The sequence below is a fragment of the Caretta caretta genome, chromosome 2 (assembly GCF_965140235.1).
Source record: "Caretta caretta isolate rCarCar2 chromosome 2, rCarCar1.hap1, whole genome shotgun sequence".
Classification (NCBI taxonomy): Eukaryota; Metazoa; Chordata; order Testudines; family Cheloniidae; genus Caretta; species Caretta caretta.
In genome coordinates, this window is record NC_134207.1 from 227,661,056 (window position 1) to 227,681,193 (window position 20,138).

The 20,138-nt window shown below is 41.7% G+C and overlaps 1 protein-coding gene across 7 annotated transcripts in view; it reads right to left on the reverse strand.

Moving 5' to 3' along the window:
- Positions 1–4,308: 4,308 nt before the first annotated feature.
- ADAM22 (ADAM metallopeptidase domain 22) overlaps positions 4,309–20,138 on the reverse strand; it is a 195,213-nt gene continuing 179,383 nt past the window's right edge. For 5 of the 7 annotated variants that reach the window (XM_048838070.2, XM_048838074.2, XM_048838072.2 and 2 more), the window contains 3 exons: positions 18,145–18,231; positions 7,966–8,089; positions 4,309–6,180 (listed from right to left, as the gene is read on the reverse strand). In XM_048838070.2, the coding sequence (XP_048694027.1) occupies positions 6,160–6,180; positions 7,966–8,089; positions 18,145–18,231 (232 nt within the window). In that variant the 3' untranslated portion in view covers positions 4,309–6,159. The remainder of the gene's footprint in view (positions 6,181–7,965; positions 8,090–18,144; positions 18,232–20,138) is intronic. The other 2 variants (XM_048838073.2, XM_048838071.2) reach the window with 1 other exon arrangement.

Genomic DNA, 20,138 nt, shown 5'->3' on the forward strand with positions numbered 1-20,138 from the left:
AAATGGTTGTTGAAAACTGTTCTGGAGGCTCAGACTCTATCCCATGGGCCTGAGAAATACTTTTAAAAAGTTATGTGCTATCCACACAGGCTGACACCAACAGTCACACGAGTCTGGCCAGCAATCCCATATTGCCCAATAGAGGGGATAATGCATGGAAGCTATGCACACTGTGGGGCATCAGCAGCATGTGAGACAATGCATGCTAGGATGTCCTATGGCACACATGGATGGAGGAGCCAAACCTGTAAGGAGGTGTTGGTTAAAATGTCCGATAGTTTTTACAATTTACATGCAGGAATGTCTGTCCACAAACTATGCTCAGCCGACCAAGCAACAAACTGGTTACATATTTGGTTAGAAATTGTAGTGTAGAAGGTCCTACACCAGCAAATGTGGCTATTTCTGGCCTTGATGTTGAAAACAGTTGTTGCACTGGTGTAGATAGGCTCAGATGAGTTAAATTAACACCAGTGGAGATGGGAGGGGAAGGAAAAGGCTTGATATCTAATCTGTTGTCAAAGTTCTCTCTCTTTTTAATTGTAGCCATGCTCTAAAGGCCCATTATTTTATAATCACCCAAGACAGTAAAATGTACTGTATACATGGGGCCTACATACATCAGTTTAGCAGGTTCAAAGTCTCAGACACCAAGGAGAAAACTGTTAGTCATTTATAAGTATCTGTACTTAAAGAAACATGTCCAGAAAAATCTCATGAGACTTAAGGTTAAATTCACAACATATTTATACACAGACACACTGTATAATTAAAGAATTGAAACTTTTTTAACTAGATGTGCTTACTTGTTTGCATATAATACTAATGTGCAAATTAGCAATCAGACATTTCTGATACATTGTATGAATTTGTTCATCAGAAACTGTAGCATGGGTTCCTTATGTTACCTCCTCCTTGTTGATAGCTTGATTCTCAGCACATCCATCATCAGCAGGTAAGCTGTGGCATGAAGAATTTAATACACAGAAGAGCACAAGCATGGTGCAAAGTTTCTATTTGAATGCAGTACCTGCTTTTCAGTCCTCAACATATTGCTCATATTAATCTTATTTTAAATATACAACATTCTTAGCCCACAGTATGAAACGGAGATCATTGCTTTTAAAGATAGCTCACTTTACTAGTAAAAATCCTTATTATCAGGCACCTATTTATGGCACGTGTGAAATAATTTAGGCCCAGATCCCTCAAGGTATTTAGGTACCTAACTTCATTTGATTTCAATGGAAGTAAGGAGCCTAAATCCCTTTGAGGAGATGGGCCTTAGTGACCTCTCAGCACCCTTCATCAGCAGGTGTGTGCATCACAGCTGGCACCCATATTGGAAGACTCAGCAGAAAAGCCCATTAACTTGATGGGCCATGACGACTGTGTATCTTCTCCACTCTGTAGTTGCTCCATCTTGAGCAGGGTGAAGTTTTGCATGGCAGCTGATATCACCACTGCATGTGCTGCAACTTGTGTGATTACAGCGGCCCGTTATCCAGCTAGCTTCTTTCAGAGGCATTAAACTAAACTAGTGGCAAATTATGTAATACAAAAACCAAACAACTGTTCTGGGTTTAACCTGGTCAATCTTCATTGGCATTTGAGGTTCATACACCCTACAAGTTCCTGTTTTTGTACAATTACTTAATTTACTGTTCAGGTCACTAACTTAGTGCAGAATTTTCCTCCAGAATGCATTTGAAAAAAGGCAAAATTTCCATTAAGTGCCAGGTGTTTTCACTCTCTAGGGCAGTGGTTCCCAAACTTGTTCCGCCGCTTGTGCAGGGAAAGCCCCTGGTGGGCCGGGCCGGTTTGTTTACCTGCCGCAACCGCAGGTTTGGCTGATCGCAGCTCCCAGTGATCCCTCGGCCCGCGCCGCTTCCAGCAGCTCCCATTGGCCTGGAGCAGCGAACCGTGGCCACTGGGAGCCGCAATTGGCCGAACCTGCAGACGCGGCAGGTAAACAACCCAACCCAGCCCGCCAGGGGCTTTCCTTGCACAAGCGGCGGAACAAGTTTGGGAACCACTGGTCTAGAATACCAAAGCGAAAGCCAATATTTATTTAATTTAAATTTAGTGCTTACATCTAGATTACCAATCACTGCATATCTCCAAATGTCAATCATGTCCATTAAATTACCCTACACACAAATAGCGGTATCATCAAATCCTACAAATGAGTGACACCAGAAAGAGAAAAAGGCTGCAAGCACAGAATACAACATAGATAATACAATTAGGAGACCTATTCATTTTCAAAACAAGATACTATGAATGTTATATAATCTGCCACTACATTACATTCAGTTTCGGCCACCAAATCTTGTTGTGTCTTAATGGAAAGGGAGGAACAAATGAATATATAGAAAAATATAAACAAGATTATTCAAAATTACACACGAGTTTGTATTCAAACAAAATATCAGAAAAGGCACATGATAAACATTTCAGTTACTAAGGTCAAAAAACTAATGCATGGAGAAAAGTTATCTTCCTTGTGGTAGAACAATGAGTTGGTCATTTTTACACAAGAATTTCCTTATTTGGGAGAAATATTTAAGGGCCTGATTCAAAAAGTCCCTTGATGGCAAAAGGAGTCCCATTGACTTCAGTGGGCTATGGACAGGGCCGGCTCTAGGCACCAGCAAAACAAGCAGGTGCTCGGGTCAGCACATTTCTAGGGGCGGCATTCCGGTGCCGGCCATGCTGCCCCTAGAAATGTGCCCCCGCTGCCCCAGCTCACCTCCGCCTGCTCCCCTGAGCGCGTCACCGCCGCTCCGCATCTCCCCCTCCCTCCCAGGCTTGCCGCGCGTGAAACAGCTGTTTGGCACAGCAAGCCTGGGAGGGACGGAGGGAGGGAGGAGAAGCCAAGCAGCAGCGCGCTCAGGAGAGGCAGCGGTGGTGGAGCGGAGGTGAGCTGGGGCGGGGAGCGGTTCCTCTACCCCTCCCCTTACTTTCTGCGCTCCCCCTCGCTCACCTCCGCTCCGCCTGCTCCCCTGAACGCGCTGCCTCTCCCTCGCCTGAGAGGAAGGGGGGAGAAGTGGAGTGGCATGTTCAGGGGAGCAGGTGGAGCAGAGGTGAGCTAGGGCGGGGGGTTGCGGCAGGGGGGGGAGCCACAGGAAGCAATGGGGGAGGGGAAATGCGGCACGCTGGGGAGGAGGTGGGGCTAGGAATTTGTGGAAGGGGTTGGTAAGGGGCAGAGTTGGGATGGAGCCGGGGGCGGGGGGGCATGAAAAAAAAGTGGGGGCAGTCAAAAAATTTTTTGCTTGGGGCAGCAAAAATCCTAGAGCCAGCCCTGGCTATGGCTCAGACCCTTCTTCCATAAGATGTACATTAACAGTTCTCTGTCCTGTTGTCTTTGGCCTACGTTCAAACTAAACCTTTGCAAAACTAGAGAGACAAGATAGGTGAGGTAATATCTTTTACTGGACTTACTTCTGCTGGTGAGCGAGACAAACTTTTGAGCTACACAGAGCACTTCTTCAGGTCGGTTCCAAAACTAATCAATTACATACTTCTGTACCGACAAATCTATTATCTGCATTAAAGTGCAGAATCTTTGCCCAAAACCATTGTGGATGCCAATGCTTTTCAAACCCACACTCTCTGTTCTCATTCATAACTGTAATAAGTCACAACGCTTACCAAAATCTCTTGCCATGAAGGGGATAAGTTCCTCTGCTAGGCCAGTGTTGTGTAGATGTAAACCTGCACACTGTCTTATAAATAAAATATAATACTTCTAAAAATCTTACCTACTTAACAGTTGCTGACATCTTTAAAAATGTCTTAAATTTAAAACTAACCTAAATTTGACTAAGTATCAGAGGGGTAGCCATGTATCCACAAAAACAGCAAGGAGTCCGGTGGCACCTTAAAGACTAACAGATTTATTTGGGCATAAGCTTTTGTGGGTAAAAAACAACTTGAAGTGGGTTTTTTACCCACAAAAGCTTATTCCCAAATAAATCTGTTAGTCTTTAAGGTGCCACTGGACTCCTCTAAATTTGACTTGCTTTAATCAGAGAGAGAAATTTGATAAACTGAACTCTGTTACATTAAAAGGCTGTAAGTGGTAAATTTAGTAAGTAAATTCCACTTACTAAAGGAATATGTGAAAGAGGTAGAAGATTCAGAAGCACACATTATGTTCCCATCAGCATCTAATCAATTATATCACTGTGGGCCATGTATTCTAATATTTCTTATTAGAAGATATCTTTTGTTCTGCAATGGAATTACCAGAGGGCTGGACATTTGTCACTTCTGGAGAGGTACTGACAGGAGAGGTGTTTCAGCTGATTTATAATTGCCATTTTTATTATTTAAAGAACATTTACAATTGAAAATGCCCAGGGATGTTACAGCATCCTTTGGAATCCTTCTGATGTTGTAACTATATCTACTCTACATCCTTTAGCACACTGCATACAGTTGACCAGAAGTCAGGCTAATGCCATCTTGCTGCATGTCTCCTTCGTAATGAGTTTCTTTTTGCCTCTTCAATTTCATTGGTCTGGATCCACTTGTATTCAGCTCAAGGCCCATGCTAACTGCAAAGGAGCCCTCTGCTGCTGCATGTGTAGGGTATGTCTACACGGCAGGTGGCAGTGAGCCGCCCAGCCAGGATAGACAGACTGGGGCTTGAGCCAGCACTCTAAAAATAGCTGTGTGGCTCTGGCAGAGACTCCGGCTAGCCAACCAAGCTCAAGAGCACCCAACCTCTAGGCTTCCGCTCAAATGGCTAGCCTGAGTCTCTGCTGGAGCTACAAAGTCCACATAGCTATTGTTAGCACACTAGCTCACGCCTTGCTAGTGTGAGTCTGTCTACCCGTGCTGCGAGACTTACTCCCAGCAACAGTGTGGACGTACCCACAGTATGGTAATGCATGGTACAAGCGATACCAGTAAAAAAAAAGGGATTGGCCAGTTGCCTAGCTTTCAGTTTTTGTATAGTGCTATGATAGCATCATGCCCATCACAAGCTGTATACTCTGCCGTGTTGCTCCAGCATTGGGTCTGACGCGCTTTACACACCCCCCCCCCCATCCCCATCCCAAATCTGCCACAGAGACCCCACTTCCACCGCCTTAGCTGACGACCTTGGAATACTCCTCAGTTTCCAGTAAATGTATGTTCACTGCTAGTTAAAGACTCCAGCTCTGATTTCAGTGGGATTGTTCCTGATTTATACCAGTGTGAGAGGAGACAAACACACATCACCACTATCAGACAACTTATTTTTGCTGGTTCCTTAGGTGCTGATTTAAGCCAAAGCATCATTGAACTTTGATTTTTCTGTTGATTATAACAAATATATTCCCAGATTGTGGAGATTTTGGTCAGACACCAGTGTGCTGAGAAACACATTTACAGTAGTAGAACTGTTGTATTTCCAAAGCTGTCTGCTCATAATATTCAGAACACTTGAAGTGTGATGATGTTAGTCATGACTGTTTCTTTAGGCATTTGGCAAAATACATGTGTGTTACAGCTGTTTTCACATTTTAAAATGTTTACATATATACAATTTGTATATGGAGATTATAAACACAAAAGGTAAAAAAGATATAGTTCTTGTTTGTTTGAAGTTTATGCCTCTCAAAACTTAAGATTCTGTAGTAAAATTCTACATTTCTTACTCTTGCATGCTAATTTATACTACAGTATGTGGTTTACCCCTTACTTGTGGAAAATAAAGAACAGAGGGTTCATGCACATAGCATAATGTTTACATTGGTCACGTGCTTCAGAATACAAAATTCTGAACTCAATTTTGTTGTTATTTGGGGACTGCATAAACCAAAGAAAAACTTCTTTTATTTGGGACTTGTACATGAATTTTAGTTGTATTTCTACACATATTGGTCATCATGCAAAATAATCTTATCATATTCAATCTATTTATCCCATGTTAATTTTTGTGATTTTTGGTTATTCTTTACAGATTTAATAGAATTCTAATCAACAGCAAAACATGTTGTTTTTTTCCCCTTGGGTTTGAGAGCAGGTTCTCTCTGTGATCACTGGCATCTCTGTTGTTCTTTCAAATTGTCTGAAGAGCAGATGAATGTGCCATGACTCAGTGATGCTGAGTTTCTATAAAATTTGAAGTAAACAGTTCTGATGTCACCTAGGTAAACTGTAGAACTAAATGGAAGTCTCCCATAGCTGGAGGGGGGGAAAGGAACACACATATACAAAGTTATAATACAGTTATTAACTAAATTATATGAGAGTTTTGTTGGGGAAGAAAGGCTGCTTTTTTAGGTCTCTAGTTCCTAGTGGATATCTATTCATATCACAATGTTATCAAACGATCGGAAACATTTCAACAGGACTGAAAGCTGCATAATAAAAGCCTAGGACTGGGAGAATAGAGTTGAAGAAACAATGTCAACTTAAACTATCAAGCTTGTGTCAGAATGCTTTTACTCACTATTGTTACAACTAAAACTGATGTTATCATAACTAAGGTTAGAGAGAGCACAAAATTTCCCCCTACAATTTGCCTGCTCAGAACTTCTTTAATTTATGCCAGGGGACTGGATAGGTACTCAGGCAGCCCCATGACTGGGGGAAATAAGTGTGGCTTAACTTCCTTTGTACCCCTCTGCCTGCACTGTGCTGGCCCAAGATCTCCTTGACCACAACTCAGTGGGTGAGATTCTGTGCTGTGCCTCTGAGTATAGCAGCCCAGAGCTCGCAACACAGCGCGATGGGGACACGAAAGTGGCTTTAGCCCTGCCTATTCTGGGCCGCTCTGGGGGTTGGAGCAGGTCCCAGTGTAATTTAGACAGCGCTGGCAATAGACAATACACTCCAGAAATCCTGGCCAGGAACAGTTTTTTTAGGATTCGTTATCTGCCAGCACAAGTTAAAGAAGTCTTGTGCTAGAAGCCAGCTCAGCCCCCAGCAGTCTCCAAGCTTAGAGAGGAGGAAGACTGGCACCTGCGTCTGCACAGCTCCCCAGTTTTGGCTGCTGCTCTGGCATATCTAGGAATCGGTCTCTGTTTTCCTTTTAAAGACTGACAGCAAAATTAGTCACTATGTTGCAGGCTGGCTGGCCCTTTAAGGCAGCTATCCCTCACCCTCACGGAGGAGCTGGCAACATAAAGGCCAATTAGAGAACCCAGCTGGATCTAATGGGGCTTAATTGGAAAGAATGATCCCAGCTGTAGTGGTGAAGCAGAGAGGGTAACTGGGAGTGGATGACAGGGGATGTATCCCTTGATGATTGCCTGTTCTGGGCATTCCCCCTCGAGCATCTGCCATTGACCACCCAGAAGATAGGAATCTGGATTAAACAGACCATTGGTCTGACCCAGTATGGCTGTTCTTATGTGCTTAATTCAGAGAAGGAAGACCCTGGATAGAGGAACAAGGATAGTTCTCCTGTGGGAAGTGCCAGAGGAAATCAGACTGAATCAGCCACTAGGAGCAGGGTAGGCTCCAGTGAGAGAGAGCCTTGAGTTAGGGCCTGCAACAGGAGAAAGAGACCCACAGGGAGCAGAGTAGGCTCCTGTGAGGGAGCCCTAAGATAGGGCCTACAAGGAGCCGGGATATCCTCGGAGGCACAATGCTGGAGTTCCTGGTGAAGGAAGAGAAGCTCTGAATGGGCCAGGAAGCACAGGATTTCAGCCAAGCCTGAGAGGGGCAGATGAACTATAAATATTGACATTATTTGAACTTTAAGTTGGACTTTTATTCTCCCCTTAAGAGGACTGAATGATTATGAGGCTTGGCCAGAGGGCCAAGTCACAAGAGACCCAGAGCAGGGATCGGGAGAAAATGCTGTCTGGAACTGGCCATTGCGGGGCTAAGGAAGTGGCCATCAAAGGGTGCGAGTGGGAAATTCCCTGCAATACAATGTCCAAGCATGAGGGGGCCACATTTAAATATTTCCTTAATTAAGAGTTTTCCTCTGACTATACATAAAGAAGGAGAGACACATACCCTGGCACTTTGTCTGTTAGCTTTCTTCTCCTCATCAGGAAGTGGAGGCATCGGGTATGGGTATTTTCTGCTGGAGGCAATAGATCCAGTGGAGGAAGATGGAGACTTTGCAGGAGACAGAGTCCTGAGATGTTGAAACACACAAAATAAATATGATGTCTTTGGGCACCGGAACTTCAACAGCAACTGCAAGTACTTGGAAGCTTGATTCAGAATGTAAATGCATACTCTATGAACTCAGTATTAGAAAAAAATTGATCATTACTCTAAACATTAAATGATTATAAATAAAAATCACTCAAATGCTTACAGCTTCCTTAATACTGGAAGGAAAACTTAAGGCTGCTTCTTATCTTTCATTAGTGTAGTTTCCCATAATAATCATTTTCTTAAACTATATTACATAGCATCATATCTTATCATTATAAAGTTAACAAACCAAGTCACCTATAGAATAGAGAACTAAAACAAAGAAAGGACACTGACCTTTAAATATAAACAATGCTAGTATATTCACAACTAAATATTCTACCAGGGAGTGAATAAATGGCAGTAAATAGTGGTCTTTTAAATAGCTTTTATACATTACAATGCTAAAATATGAACACAGTGGATAAACTACTATTTATACATATTATATTAATTTACATAAAATGCATGCGCTTGGAGGCCAAACTGTTAGTTGTGAAGAAACAAAGGCAAATACAAAGTGCTAACAACAAATTATTAGACATGCAAGCATCAAACAGTGCATAGTGTTCCAGCCAAAGAAAGAGTCTGATGAGAATATACAAAAATGGACTGATTAATCAACTGCAATCAGCATTTCTGTACAAGGTGAGCAGAGTAAGCAGGAGCAAGTCAATGTTTGTATCACATGAAAGGCATTCTTTTTACGTCAATAAGGTGGCAGGACTTTATTGACTGGAATTTTACACGTGGGAAAATCTCGACACTTCCCTTTTAAGATTCTGCACTTTTATCCAATGAGAGAATCCTATGAGGGCCCCATCTTTGGATAATAGAGAAGAAGAAAAAAAAACCCTGGAAGTAGAAAATCTAAATTACCCTAGCTCATTAGTTTCATTTTGCAGACAGAAGGCCAAACTTTGACAAGGGGCCTGCATCTGGCTGCCATTTGCATGTGGCCATGTCCCTCACACACTTCTTGAGCACTTTTACCTACATGCTCCATTTCTAGGATGTGCTTGAGGAAAATGTTGCCACTCCGTTTCTGCATGCACATTCTCAACCACTGCACACACAGCAAGAGGCTGCAGTGGTGAGCTACACTAACATCACAGTCATCAGAGCTCAAGTCAAACAGGACTACTCATAGTAGTCAATACAATGCCCAGTCGTAAGTTTTTGTAGGGTTGGGCCCTTATATACCAGTGTAGGCGCAGAAACAGGCTAAAGGCTCTGGAATGGTCTGATGAAAACTTTGCTCTCTGTTATATTTAATAGCAACTCATTTAAACGTAAAGAGTTTTTAAAAAACTTTTTTAGTCTAATACATTGTCATGATTGTGTCTGCGATTGCCTATAACTGCAAGCTCGTTTCCCCTACAAACAATGGCTGATGGTAGTTATGACCAGCAAGGTATCAATGGAAATTACATAGGAGCTTGTGACAGGTGTGAAATTGATGTCACCAATGTACATGTACTGTACTTCTAAAGTCCTGTGCTGTAATCTCTCAAATGTCATACTAGTTTAGGAAAGAACAAGATTATAGCCATACAGTTCTTTACGATATTAAAAAGTAACTGCATTTTGAGCACAAAGTGTGATAGACCAACACACACACAGAGATTTGCAGGATGACAATTTTAGGCCTCTACTGAAATATGAAATAAAGTATTTTTGTGTGCAACATTGCAAGCCTAACTGAACAGCAAACTGCCAATGCGAAAAATCAGGCTGTTTTTAAAAATCAAGGGAAAGGCTCACAATTTTTCAGACCTGTCCGCTCACTAATGCTAATCTCATTTGCACTGACAAAGGTTCGTAATGGTATTTTTCTCCCTCATTCAAAGGAACAATGGGCTCCGTAGTCAAAAAGAAAACCAGGAGCCTATTTTACACTGATAATGAGACCTAAAAATTAAAAACCCTTCATTTTCATTTTTTAAAACACAAAATATGAAGTAGCAGGAGATAAGAACTGAGGGTGTTCATTTTGTATTCTGAGGTCTTTATCTGAGAATAAGATGTTTATCTCAATATCATGGCCGAAGTGTGTGTGTGTGGATGTATACGGATCAGGGAAGAGAACATCCTTCTTCATCCCAGGATCAGGCTATGCTCCCTCCTACTGCTCCTCTTGGTGATGCAAGCCACCCCAAGAAGAGGAAGCACAGAGAGGAAGCAAGGCTATGGTCCTGCCCCCGCCCCGCACCAGACTGTGCAGGGGTGGGCAGTTGCATAGAGACAGAAGCAAGCAGCGGCAGCCCAAGGAATGGTGGCGGATGCACATTCTCTCTCTGCGGCAGGGTCCCTGGGGAGGATTCCTAGCTTACCCGGTGGAAACTACAGCTCTGCATCACTGGCCAAAGCATAAATGGCCCAATCTGACCCACGGTTTGTCACTGGGAGGGGTGGGAGGATCAGAAATAGATATGTTTCAAGGTCTGCTCCCAGGCACATCCCTGCAGTCCTACTGGACTTACAGGGGTTGCACAGATGTAATGAGGAGCAGAATTTGGTGTAATGGGCTAGATTCTCCAACATTTTTATTATATCACAACTATCTTTGTTAGGTCTCATTTATAACCACCTATCACAGATTTACAATGTGTATGCGTCGTCTTCTTTTGGTTTTCTATGTTTGTCACTGTAGTGGGTTTTTTTGTCTTATAAACTTTGTAGAAACAGTATATAAGGAATTTTGCAAATGATTTCAAAATCAGATGTGTATTACCCAAGAAAAATTTTTGCTTTGCCTTATAGGAAATAGAAAACGATCTCCAGGGAAAATGCTTCTGAATAAATCAGTTCTTCATGCATGCACAATGCTACATTTTCAAACTGGGCGTGAAACTGGTACACCCACAAAACGGTTTGCCAGTGTGTTGCTCCTACAAAAGGCCCACCTGTGCACATGAGCCATTGTGTGCACACGTTACTGCCTATACAGCTACCTACCTGGCATACAAATACCAATGGCAATGAGCAAACCTAAAGTGTTTCGAGGCGCACCAGTTACACCCACATCTGTGAAATTTAGATGCCCAGTTGGACGCCTACTACATTGAAAATGCAGTTGCACACTTAAATAGATAAACATGCCCTTCCCTCACAATCCCTGGCCACTTATTTCTGCTACTCATTTAGGTACTCTGGATTTTTTTTTAATGGTCTTGACTAATGTGCCACCTGTACAGAATGTGAAAACACATCGCAAGTTCAGCTGTGCACGGAGTCAGATGCACAATCACTGATTTTTTTTTACTTGTAAAATGCTGTACTGTTGAAAATATCATGCTAAAGACTCTATCCTGCCACTGTTTATGTGCTGTGTATCCCAGATTTATATGCACTTTAAATGAGAGAGCCATGTAACAACTTTCTCATTTACAGTACGGAAGAAAGTCAGCATCCAGCTAGAGGGATACTTGTGGGTAGTACCAGGGTTAGCGCTGGACAAAACTCTGCAGTTTGGGGTCAGGTGGGTTTCATTGAGCTTTTACCATGGGTTTCAGTTCTCATGGTTTCGCATCTGTTAACTTTCATGTTTTCGTCTGAACTCACATGCAAGGCCTGAAATACAAAATGAAGCCATGAATCTTGGGGGGTCTGGGAGTTTTCATCCTGGGGTCTGAGATCAAGAAGGATGAGTTAACGACTCATTTTTTGTGTCTGTGTTTGAAGCGGAAACTAAGAGACTTTTGTAATCACATTGGGTTTCAAAACGACACCAGTGATTTAGACAATGTTGCAGTCAAAAGGGATGGCGTGAAATAAATGTCACTTAGCCCACAGCTTAATGACACATGATCTCCTAAAACACAACTACTGTCAAAATTAGAGAAGACAGCTATGCTGGATGTCCCTTATTCCTCAGTGGTGCTGTTTATCACCTCATTTTGTAAACTGCACTAAATCAATTTAAAAATCCCTCTGGTTAAAGCGGCACACACCCCATTCTCCACTGAATGCATCCGATGAAGTGAGCTGTAGCTCACGAAAGCTTATGCTCAAATAAATTGGTTAGTCTCTAAGGTGCCACAAGTACTCCTGTTCTTTTTGCGAATACAGACTAACACGGCTGCTACTCTGAAACACACCCCTAATGCCATCAAACTGAAATAAAACCTTGCTTATATTGGTTTAGCTTAAATCAGTAAATTATCAGTTTATGAGTATCTATACTAGGGGTTTGCATCATTTTAACCAGATTGATTGCATTAAACTAGTATATATTTGTTCTAGTATAGATTAGGCCATATTTTAAAACACAAATACACCCATTTGTCCTCTCTTTTTTCAGGGGTGCAGGAAGAAGAGGGCTGAGTAGAAGCTGAAAGTGGGGCAGAGTTTTAGTTCTAAAGGTGGATCTGCAAGAATAGGGTGAGGTTCCAGTTTTGGGACATTCATTCTAAATATTGCATGAAGTTTCTAAATGATCCTACATGTGCCCAGACCACTAGATTCACACAGCTTATTAAACACATTTATCTTCAGAGTCTCAAGGTGAAATCCTGGCTCTACTGAAGTCAATGGGAGTTTTGCCATTGGCTTCAACCAGGGCCAGGATTTCACCCTCGCCACTACTCTTCTCCATAGAAAGGAGTCAACCTACCTAAGAAAATGGCTCTTGCCATTACAATGCCTTTATTAAACAGCTCTTTTCCATAGGAACTGTAAATCCCTCAGACAGAGCCTGTCAGAGTGAAAATCAGGGCCTTCTCCATCATGGAGCCATGATGTGGGAACTTATTACTGGAGAAGATGAGTGACTATAAACTGCTCCCTGCCTTTAGTACGCAGTACAGAGCTTACTTGTACTTTCCAACAACTGCAACTAAATACAGCAATGAAATAGAAAGGAGTAACTGAAAGTAAAAAGGAAGAGAGAGTGCTATTGAGAGAAAGGGGTGAATGAGGCAGGAAGGGAGGAAGGAAAGAAACAAAAAAATCTTTTTTTAAAAAAGCACAATCTGACCGGCCCAGATGAAACAGGGAGAAAATGAGCCCGGTGGCCCTGTGTGACTATGACCTGTCAGAGATGTGCTCACACACAAAGGCAACGGATGGTGGGGTAAAAACTTGGAAATTCGAGGTTAGAACTGGTGACGCAAAGCAGAGTTAAAGCTGGTTTAGGTGGCAAGCTGAGAAGGAGCAGAGGAGAAAGCGCAGAACAGGAAAAAGCAAACAAAGCAGAAAAATATGAGAGGGGAATGGAAAACTTATTCTCCCTTCCCCTCCATCCCTCCTGAAACTCGTCCTCCACCCGACCCTCCTCCCTCCACCATCTCCCTCGAGACAAGTGTCTGGGTTTTCACCTTGAAAATCTTGTTTCTCTGTAAACTATTTCCTATTACTGTAAATATTTGCAGTAACTCAAACTCGGGTAGCTCGGTGTTTCAGAGGGACCCTTTGCATCACTCATGCACAAATAAATCTATGGGACTGGCATACTTAAGGCTTTGACAGTTCACATTCTAATGATACCATCGCAATCCTGAGAGCCAGGCTTGCCTCAGTGAGGCCTGCAAGTAGTTCTTGATCACTGTTCAAAAGGTTACTTTCAGGAGAAACTGCAGTAGTAGGCACAGAGCTGGCATGAAAGGGACAAGTAGTCTGCCTCTAGTGTAAGACCAGTAGCAGACTCCTCTCTCCCTGGAGCAAGGCCAGGAGCCAGGGAAGCTATTTCCCTGCTTTGTCCACTGCTGGGGCTGTGCAGCAATATGCTGCCCCTTACACAGATTGTACATATACAATAAAAGGAAGGGCTAGATTGTAAGTGACAGATGAAATTCTCCTTTACAGTTCTTGGTCTCTCCTATTTGGGGAACCCACAGCTGGGTGCTTTGTGGGACCAGAAAGGCCAGCTTTGATTTTTAACCATTAAGAGTAATTATATCTATGTATATACACACAAACTTGACTCCCCTGTGGAAAAGGTTCAGTAAATAGGTCAACAGGCCACTATAGGTAACCTAGGGCCAACTTTTTAACATTTTTTTTGAAGTCTGCTGGGGGAAGTCCTCACAATGCTCTGTTTTCTGAAAATCTTCAACCTCATAGTTCGGCAGTTATCAATGTTTTGTGATTCTATCTTCCCTCTGCTGGTGTCAACAACAGCACTTAACACACTATTCCCAGAACTATGCTGACATCACTGAGGGTAGCGTAGAAACAGGGAAGTAAACAAAACAGCTGTGTTCATTTCAGCTTTCTTTAAAAGAGAGCACAAATGAAACAACTACCAAAAAGTATTATTCTGTATTAACTGTCTTCATTCTTAGAATCAGAGAATATCAGGGTTGGACGAGACTTCAGGAGGTCATCTAGTCCAATCCCCTGCTCAAAGCAGGACCAACCCCAACTAAATCATCCCAGCCAGGGCTTTGTCAAGCCTGACCTTAAAAACCTCTAAGGAAGGAGATCCTACCAACTCCCTAGGTAACGCATTCCAGTGCTTCACCAGCCTCCTAGTGAAAAAGTTTTTCCTAATATCCAACCTAGACCTCCCCCACTGCAACTTGAGACCATTACTCCTTGTTCTGTCATCTGGTACACATGAGAACAGTCTAGATCCATCCTCTTTGGAACCCCCTTTCAGGTAGTTGAAAGCAGCTATCAAATCCCCCCTTCATTCTTTCTTCCACAGACTAAACAAGCCCAGTTTCCTCAGCCTCTCCTCATAAGTCATGTGTTCCAGCCCCCTAATCATTTTTGTTGCCCTCCGCTGGACTCTTTTTCCAATTTTTCCACATCCTTCTTGTAGTGTGCGGCCCAAAACTGGACACAGTACTCCAGATGAGGCCTCACCAATGCCGAATAGAGGGAAATGATCATGTCCCTCGATCTGCTGGCAATGCCCCACTTATACATCCCAAAATGCCATTGGCCTTCTTGGCAACAAGGGCACACAGTTAACTCATATCCAGCTTCTCATCCACTGTAACCCCTGGGTCCTTTTCTGCAAAACTGCTGCCGAGCCATTCAGTCCCTAGTCTGTAGCGGTGCATGGGATTCTTCCATCCTAAGTGCAGGACTCTGCACTTGTCCTTGTTGAACCTCATCAGATTTCTTTTGGCCCAATCCTCCAATTTGTCTAGGTCCCTCTGTATCCTATCCCTACCCTCCAGCGTATCTACCACTCCTCCAAGTTTAGTGTCATCTGCAAACTTGCTGAGAGTGCAATCCACACCATCCTCCAGATCATTTATGAAGATATTGAACAAAACCGGCCCCAGGACCAACCCCTGTGGCACTCCACTTGATACCTGCTGCCAACTAAACATGGAGCCATTGATCACTACCCGTTGAGCCCGACAATCTGGCCAGCTTTCTATCCACCTTACAGTCCATTCATCCAGCCCATACTTCTTTAACTTGCTGGCAAGAATACTTTGGGAGACCATATCAAAATCTTTGCTAAAGTCAAGGAATAACACATCCACCACTTTCCCCTCATCCACAGAGCCAGTTATCTCATCATAGAAGGCAATTAGGTTAGTCAGGCATGACTTGCCCTTGGTGAATCCATGCTGACAGTTTCTGATCACTTTCCTCTCCTCTTGGATTCTTGGATCATGGTTTCTAAAGCCAACCATAAGATGGCGTTTTTCTTGAAACCACTTGAGTTATAAAATAGGCCCTTGAAACAATTAATTCATTAGTGTTTTTTCCCCCAAGCCTACACTTTATACTATAAGCCACTATCTTTGGTCATTTTTCTGAAGTTTTGCACGGTTATTTTGTTCAAAAATTTCTTTTAAAATATCGTATATTTAAGAGCTTAGAAAGCTGCTGTGTGATTTTTAAACAAAGTATCCTTAGTAGTAATAATGTCTTTCTTGTGTCTGAGAAGAAGCACCAGTTTAACTAAAATAGTTTATTACAATTGATTTAGTGAAGTGTTGCAAATTGCTAAGTGGGTTTAAACTTAAGTCAATTTCAACCAGTTTCCCAGTTAAGCTAAATCAATATAAGTAGATACAAAAACCAAAGGAAATGTCCATGCAGGGGGCTGCACAGTTTAACTAAACTGATTTAAATAAAGTATGTTAATTAAACTGTGCAATTTTTGTGTTTCATCAATGCCTTGGTCTGCTGAAGTTGCAGGCTTCCACTACATTTTGATAAGTACACCAGTAGTCAGCATATTTCTGTTTCTTCTAGATGGTTTCCTAAGGAATTTAATCTGGAGCTACTGCTGAACTGGAAAGTTGTGCAGAAAAGTGCTGTGACATTTAATGTGTACCTTTCTGCCAAAGCACTTCAGTAGTTCTTAAAATTATATAACTAGTCCCTAACTCTTTAGGGGGTGGGGGGAAAGGTGTGAAAGAGCATATTCCTAGACAGATTGTCCTCAGATACACACATTCAATTCCAAGAGACTTCAGGTATTTGAAGCCAAATTTTGGCTCAGGGATTAACTTAATCTAAATCATTACAGTTTGAAGCTACAGTAATTATGAGATAAAAGTTCTAATGCTACTAAGTTGCTAAGAGCATCCAGTTCTTTTTTTAATGAAAAGATATGCAGTAGGGTACTTCAGATGGATCTTTTGCCTCTACAAATATCTTTTTGCATTTTCAAAATGTAGCTGTTCTAAGTAACATGTAGATGATGTAATGGAAATAATTCACAGCTATCATTTAAAATACTAAAAGTATAATTGTGGGATTCTGAGTTCACCTGCCTTTTTTAAAAGTTTCTGTATTCATTTTTGGTGGATGGGGTATTCACTGAACACTTCATTTCTAACGCACTGCAGAGATCCAATCATGTTAACAGCACATGATACGGCTCACAAACAAGAACAGCTCTTTCCAAAGCACTGTGGGATTAGCAAATTAAATGTCTTCTCACATTTCCACAGATTGTGTCTGCTTCATTCTTTTATACTGTGCTGTTGAAAACTAGGAGCTAGTTCTCAAATACAGAGAGAGGTTTGGGGCCTGATTATCAGTTTTACTACAGTTCCTTTATGCCACTGTTTGTACAAAGGGAGCAGAAATGTGCCCCTCATAATACCTCCTGTGCAAGGGGACTTGGTTTATAGAACTGGTGTAAGCACCCTGACCTTGCTTCCAGGCCCCAGAATAGTGGGTGTTTTGGGGCGGGCAAGTGTTTTGGGGTGGGCTAGGGGATGGGGCATATTCTCTACTTCCTGGAGCCTACAGGGGCCATAGGAAGCAGAGCATAAGTTAAAGCAACCATATGGCTCCTCCATACACTAGACAAAACAGTGGCTTAAAGCTATCTTTGCCCCTAACCTGGGAATGGGGGAAACTGAGAATTGTATGAAGAATCAAAGTTTCATTATTCAGGTGCAAGATGGAGGCTGACTTAGTTTTTCTGTTTACTTGGCACTAAATTCACAATTTTCTCTTTAAAAATAAGTATTTTCAGTAGAACCCTACACTCATTTGTACCAGATACACTAGGTAGTTAGATCTTCCCAGTGCAGAATGTAGTGTCATATTTCTCATTTTTAATTCTGGTCATGTTAATTATTTCATCCCCATTGTATTTTTAAGGTAAAATTCCATTACATTTTATTCTTTTTCTTTTCATTGAAGTTTAGTATGCACTATATAGACAGTGGGAAGAATAAATGTGTTTTGAGATCACTTGTTTCAGTAAATGAAATCCTATTTAGGTTAAAACTATTTTATTAGTGGTAAATACGTCTCATGCCCATAAAACACTACTTGGCATAAAATGAGGAGAAAGCTACTAAAAGCTATAGATGATGGTGGGAATGCATGCACTACAAACACCCCTTTCAATGGCTTCATTAAAACATTCAGAAAAACAACTGGAATTGCACATGAAGCCAAAAAAAGAAAAAAAAAGACACCAAAAGGCAGCAAATGAACAAGGGGCCCTTTGCACCTACAGTAACTTGTACTGATATATACAAGATAGGAATCCCAACATATTTATATATGCTGGAACAGCTCTTACAAATGATATAGAATTAATTTACAAAATACCTAAAGTATGGTCCTTCAGTGTTTTTATTCACATCTTCTACCCACTTAGCTACATTATATTCTCTTTTGAACCAGGGATTTAAATACCTGCAGAAAGCAATGGAAGGAACAGAGAAGGCAGAAGAACAAGAAGAATAGAAAATCTGAGAACACACAGCACAAGCTCAGCAAGGATGTCTTCGTCCCCAAAATGCAAGTGAGTATGGCAAATAAATCAGTATGGATGTTGGGTGAGGAGTAGGCAATGTGTACAACTGCATGAGAAAATTTGAACTACAACAAGGCTCAAGTTCAATTAATCTGGAAATTGTTGAGGACACATTATTCATTTAATTTCCTAAGGGTGAAATTTACCTCTATGCAGAGGGCCAGGAATGATCACAAGGTAAATGCACCTCTTACGTCCTCAAAGTAGTGACATGATGAGATTTTGGCTCCTGTCCTGCAATTTACTCTCTGTGAGAGCAGGCGATCTACCCAGCTGGAATGAATTGCAGGAATGAGGCCTTAAGTGCTGCAGAGACTTTGGGCTGGCCCTCTGTACATGGATGAATTTCAACCTCACCATTTAAAATGCTCTTTTTGCCACCTCTGGTAATTTCTTTACAACTATATTGTGAACAAAAATTGGTTTTAATAATTTTGTGTGATCTGATAAAATTGCAAAGAGGGCTGTATAATTGATCTGATATTTTACCCTGTGAAACCTTGATTAGCAAAAGAACCACTTAAAAAACCCCATGTATGTGTTTAAGTTACACACAAACTATTGTTATTTTATTCCATGGTTAGCAGTAATATTACAACAGGTAAAGACAGTTGTTTTGTAACTAACTTCCCTTGCCCACCAATAGGAAGTTCACTTAATTGTACTGAAACCTTTCCTCTTCTCCCTTTGTAGTGTTAACAATAAAATGGGATGTAGACACTGCACAACTGGTTTGGTGCAATTTACATTCTGCATTTCTGGTATAACAATCACAATGGTGTAACAGTTATTTATATCACTGCATTTATATAATAGGGATCAACACAATCTGAAACAGTAAATGAAATGTAACAACAAAAATGCAAATATTCTTTTTTCAATTACTATAAATACCTTTGGGTCAGATCCCACAGCTCTTATTCATGTGAGCAGTCCACTGATCTCATGAGTGAACTGTTTCCTCAAGGGATTGATTTTACGAGAACAGGACAGGAAAGTTTTTCTTTTTCTTTTTTTGAAACCACAACGCAGTGTTCTACAATATTCCAAACCATGTCAAAGTCTAAAACCTGTCGCAGGTTGTTGTTTTAAAAAAACCTCCTTAGACCTCCTTTTTTTGTTCTGGAACGTCGTCTCCCTGCCCCGCATAAGCACAGCCACAGCTTTCAAAAAGTATTCGCCCCCAGCCGCAGTTGCCTCCAACTTGTCTGTCTTAATTACAGACGAGTGAAATCAGTAGTGCTTTATGCTTTCCAACCTGGCTTCTTCGTCAAAAGTGGAAGTTTTAAGCTGTGGTGCAGCCACAGATGAAGTGCTAGCAAATCAACAGGCTGGCGCCGGTATCGTTTGGACCTGCTGTTACAGTTTTAGCTGCTGATGTAGCTATGGATTCCCTGGCGAGTCAGCCAGAGCTGCAGTCCTTTTAACCTGCACTTTTTATCTGAAGAGGTCTTTGGATAACCATGAAACACTCCTGATCTATCTTTTTAAAGTAGAAAATAAAATGTAATGTGGCAACAAAGCATGCAGTTGTTATACAATAATGTTTGTGAGCTTCCGAGGCGCAGTTACATACAGGTAACTTCCATTCCTTCCCACCAATCTGCATATAGACAGGTTTATATGATGTCACTGCAGACCACTGAATTATATCAGGAGAAAGCTCTCAGACTGATTTTTGTAGTCATCTGTGCATCAGTCATCATTGAAATCCAAAATTACTTTGAATGATAAATTCTTATTTGGAATAAATCTGTCATTAAATCTAAGCTAAAACTAGACCAAT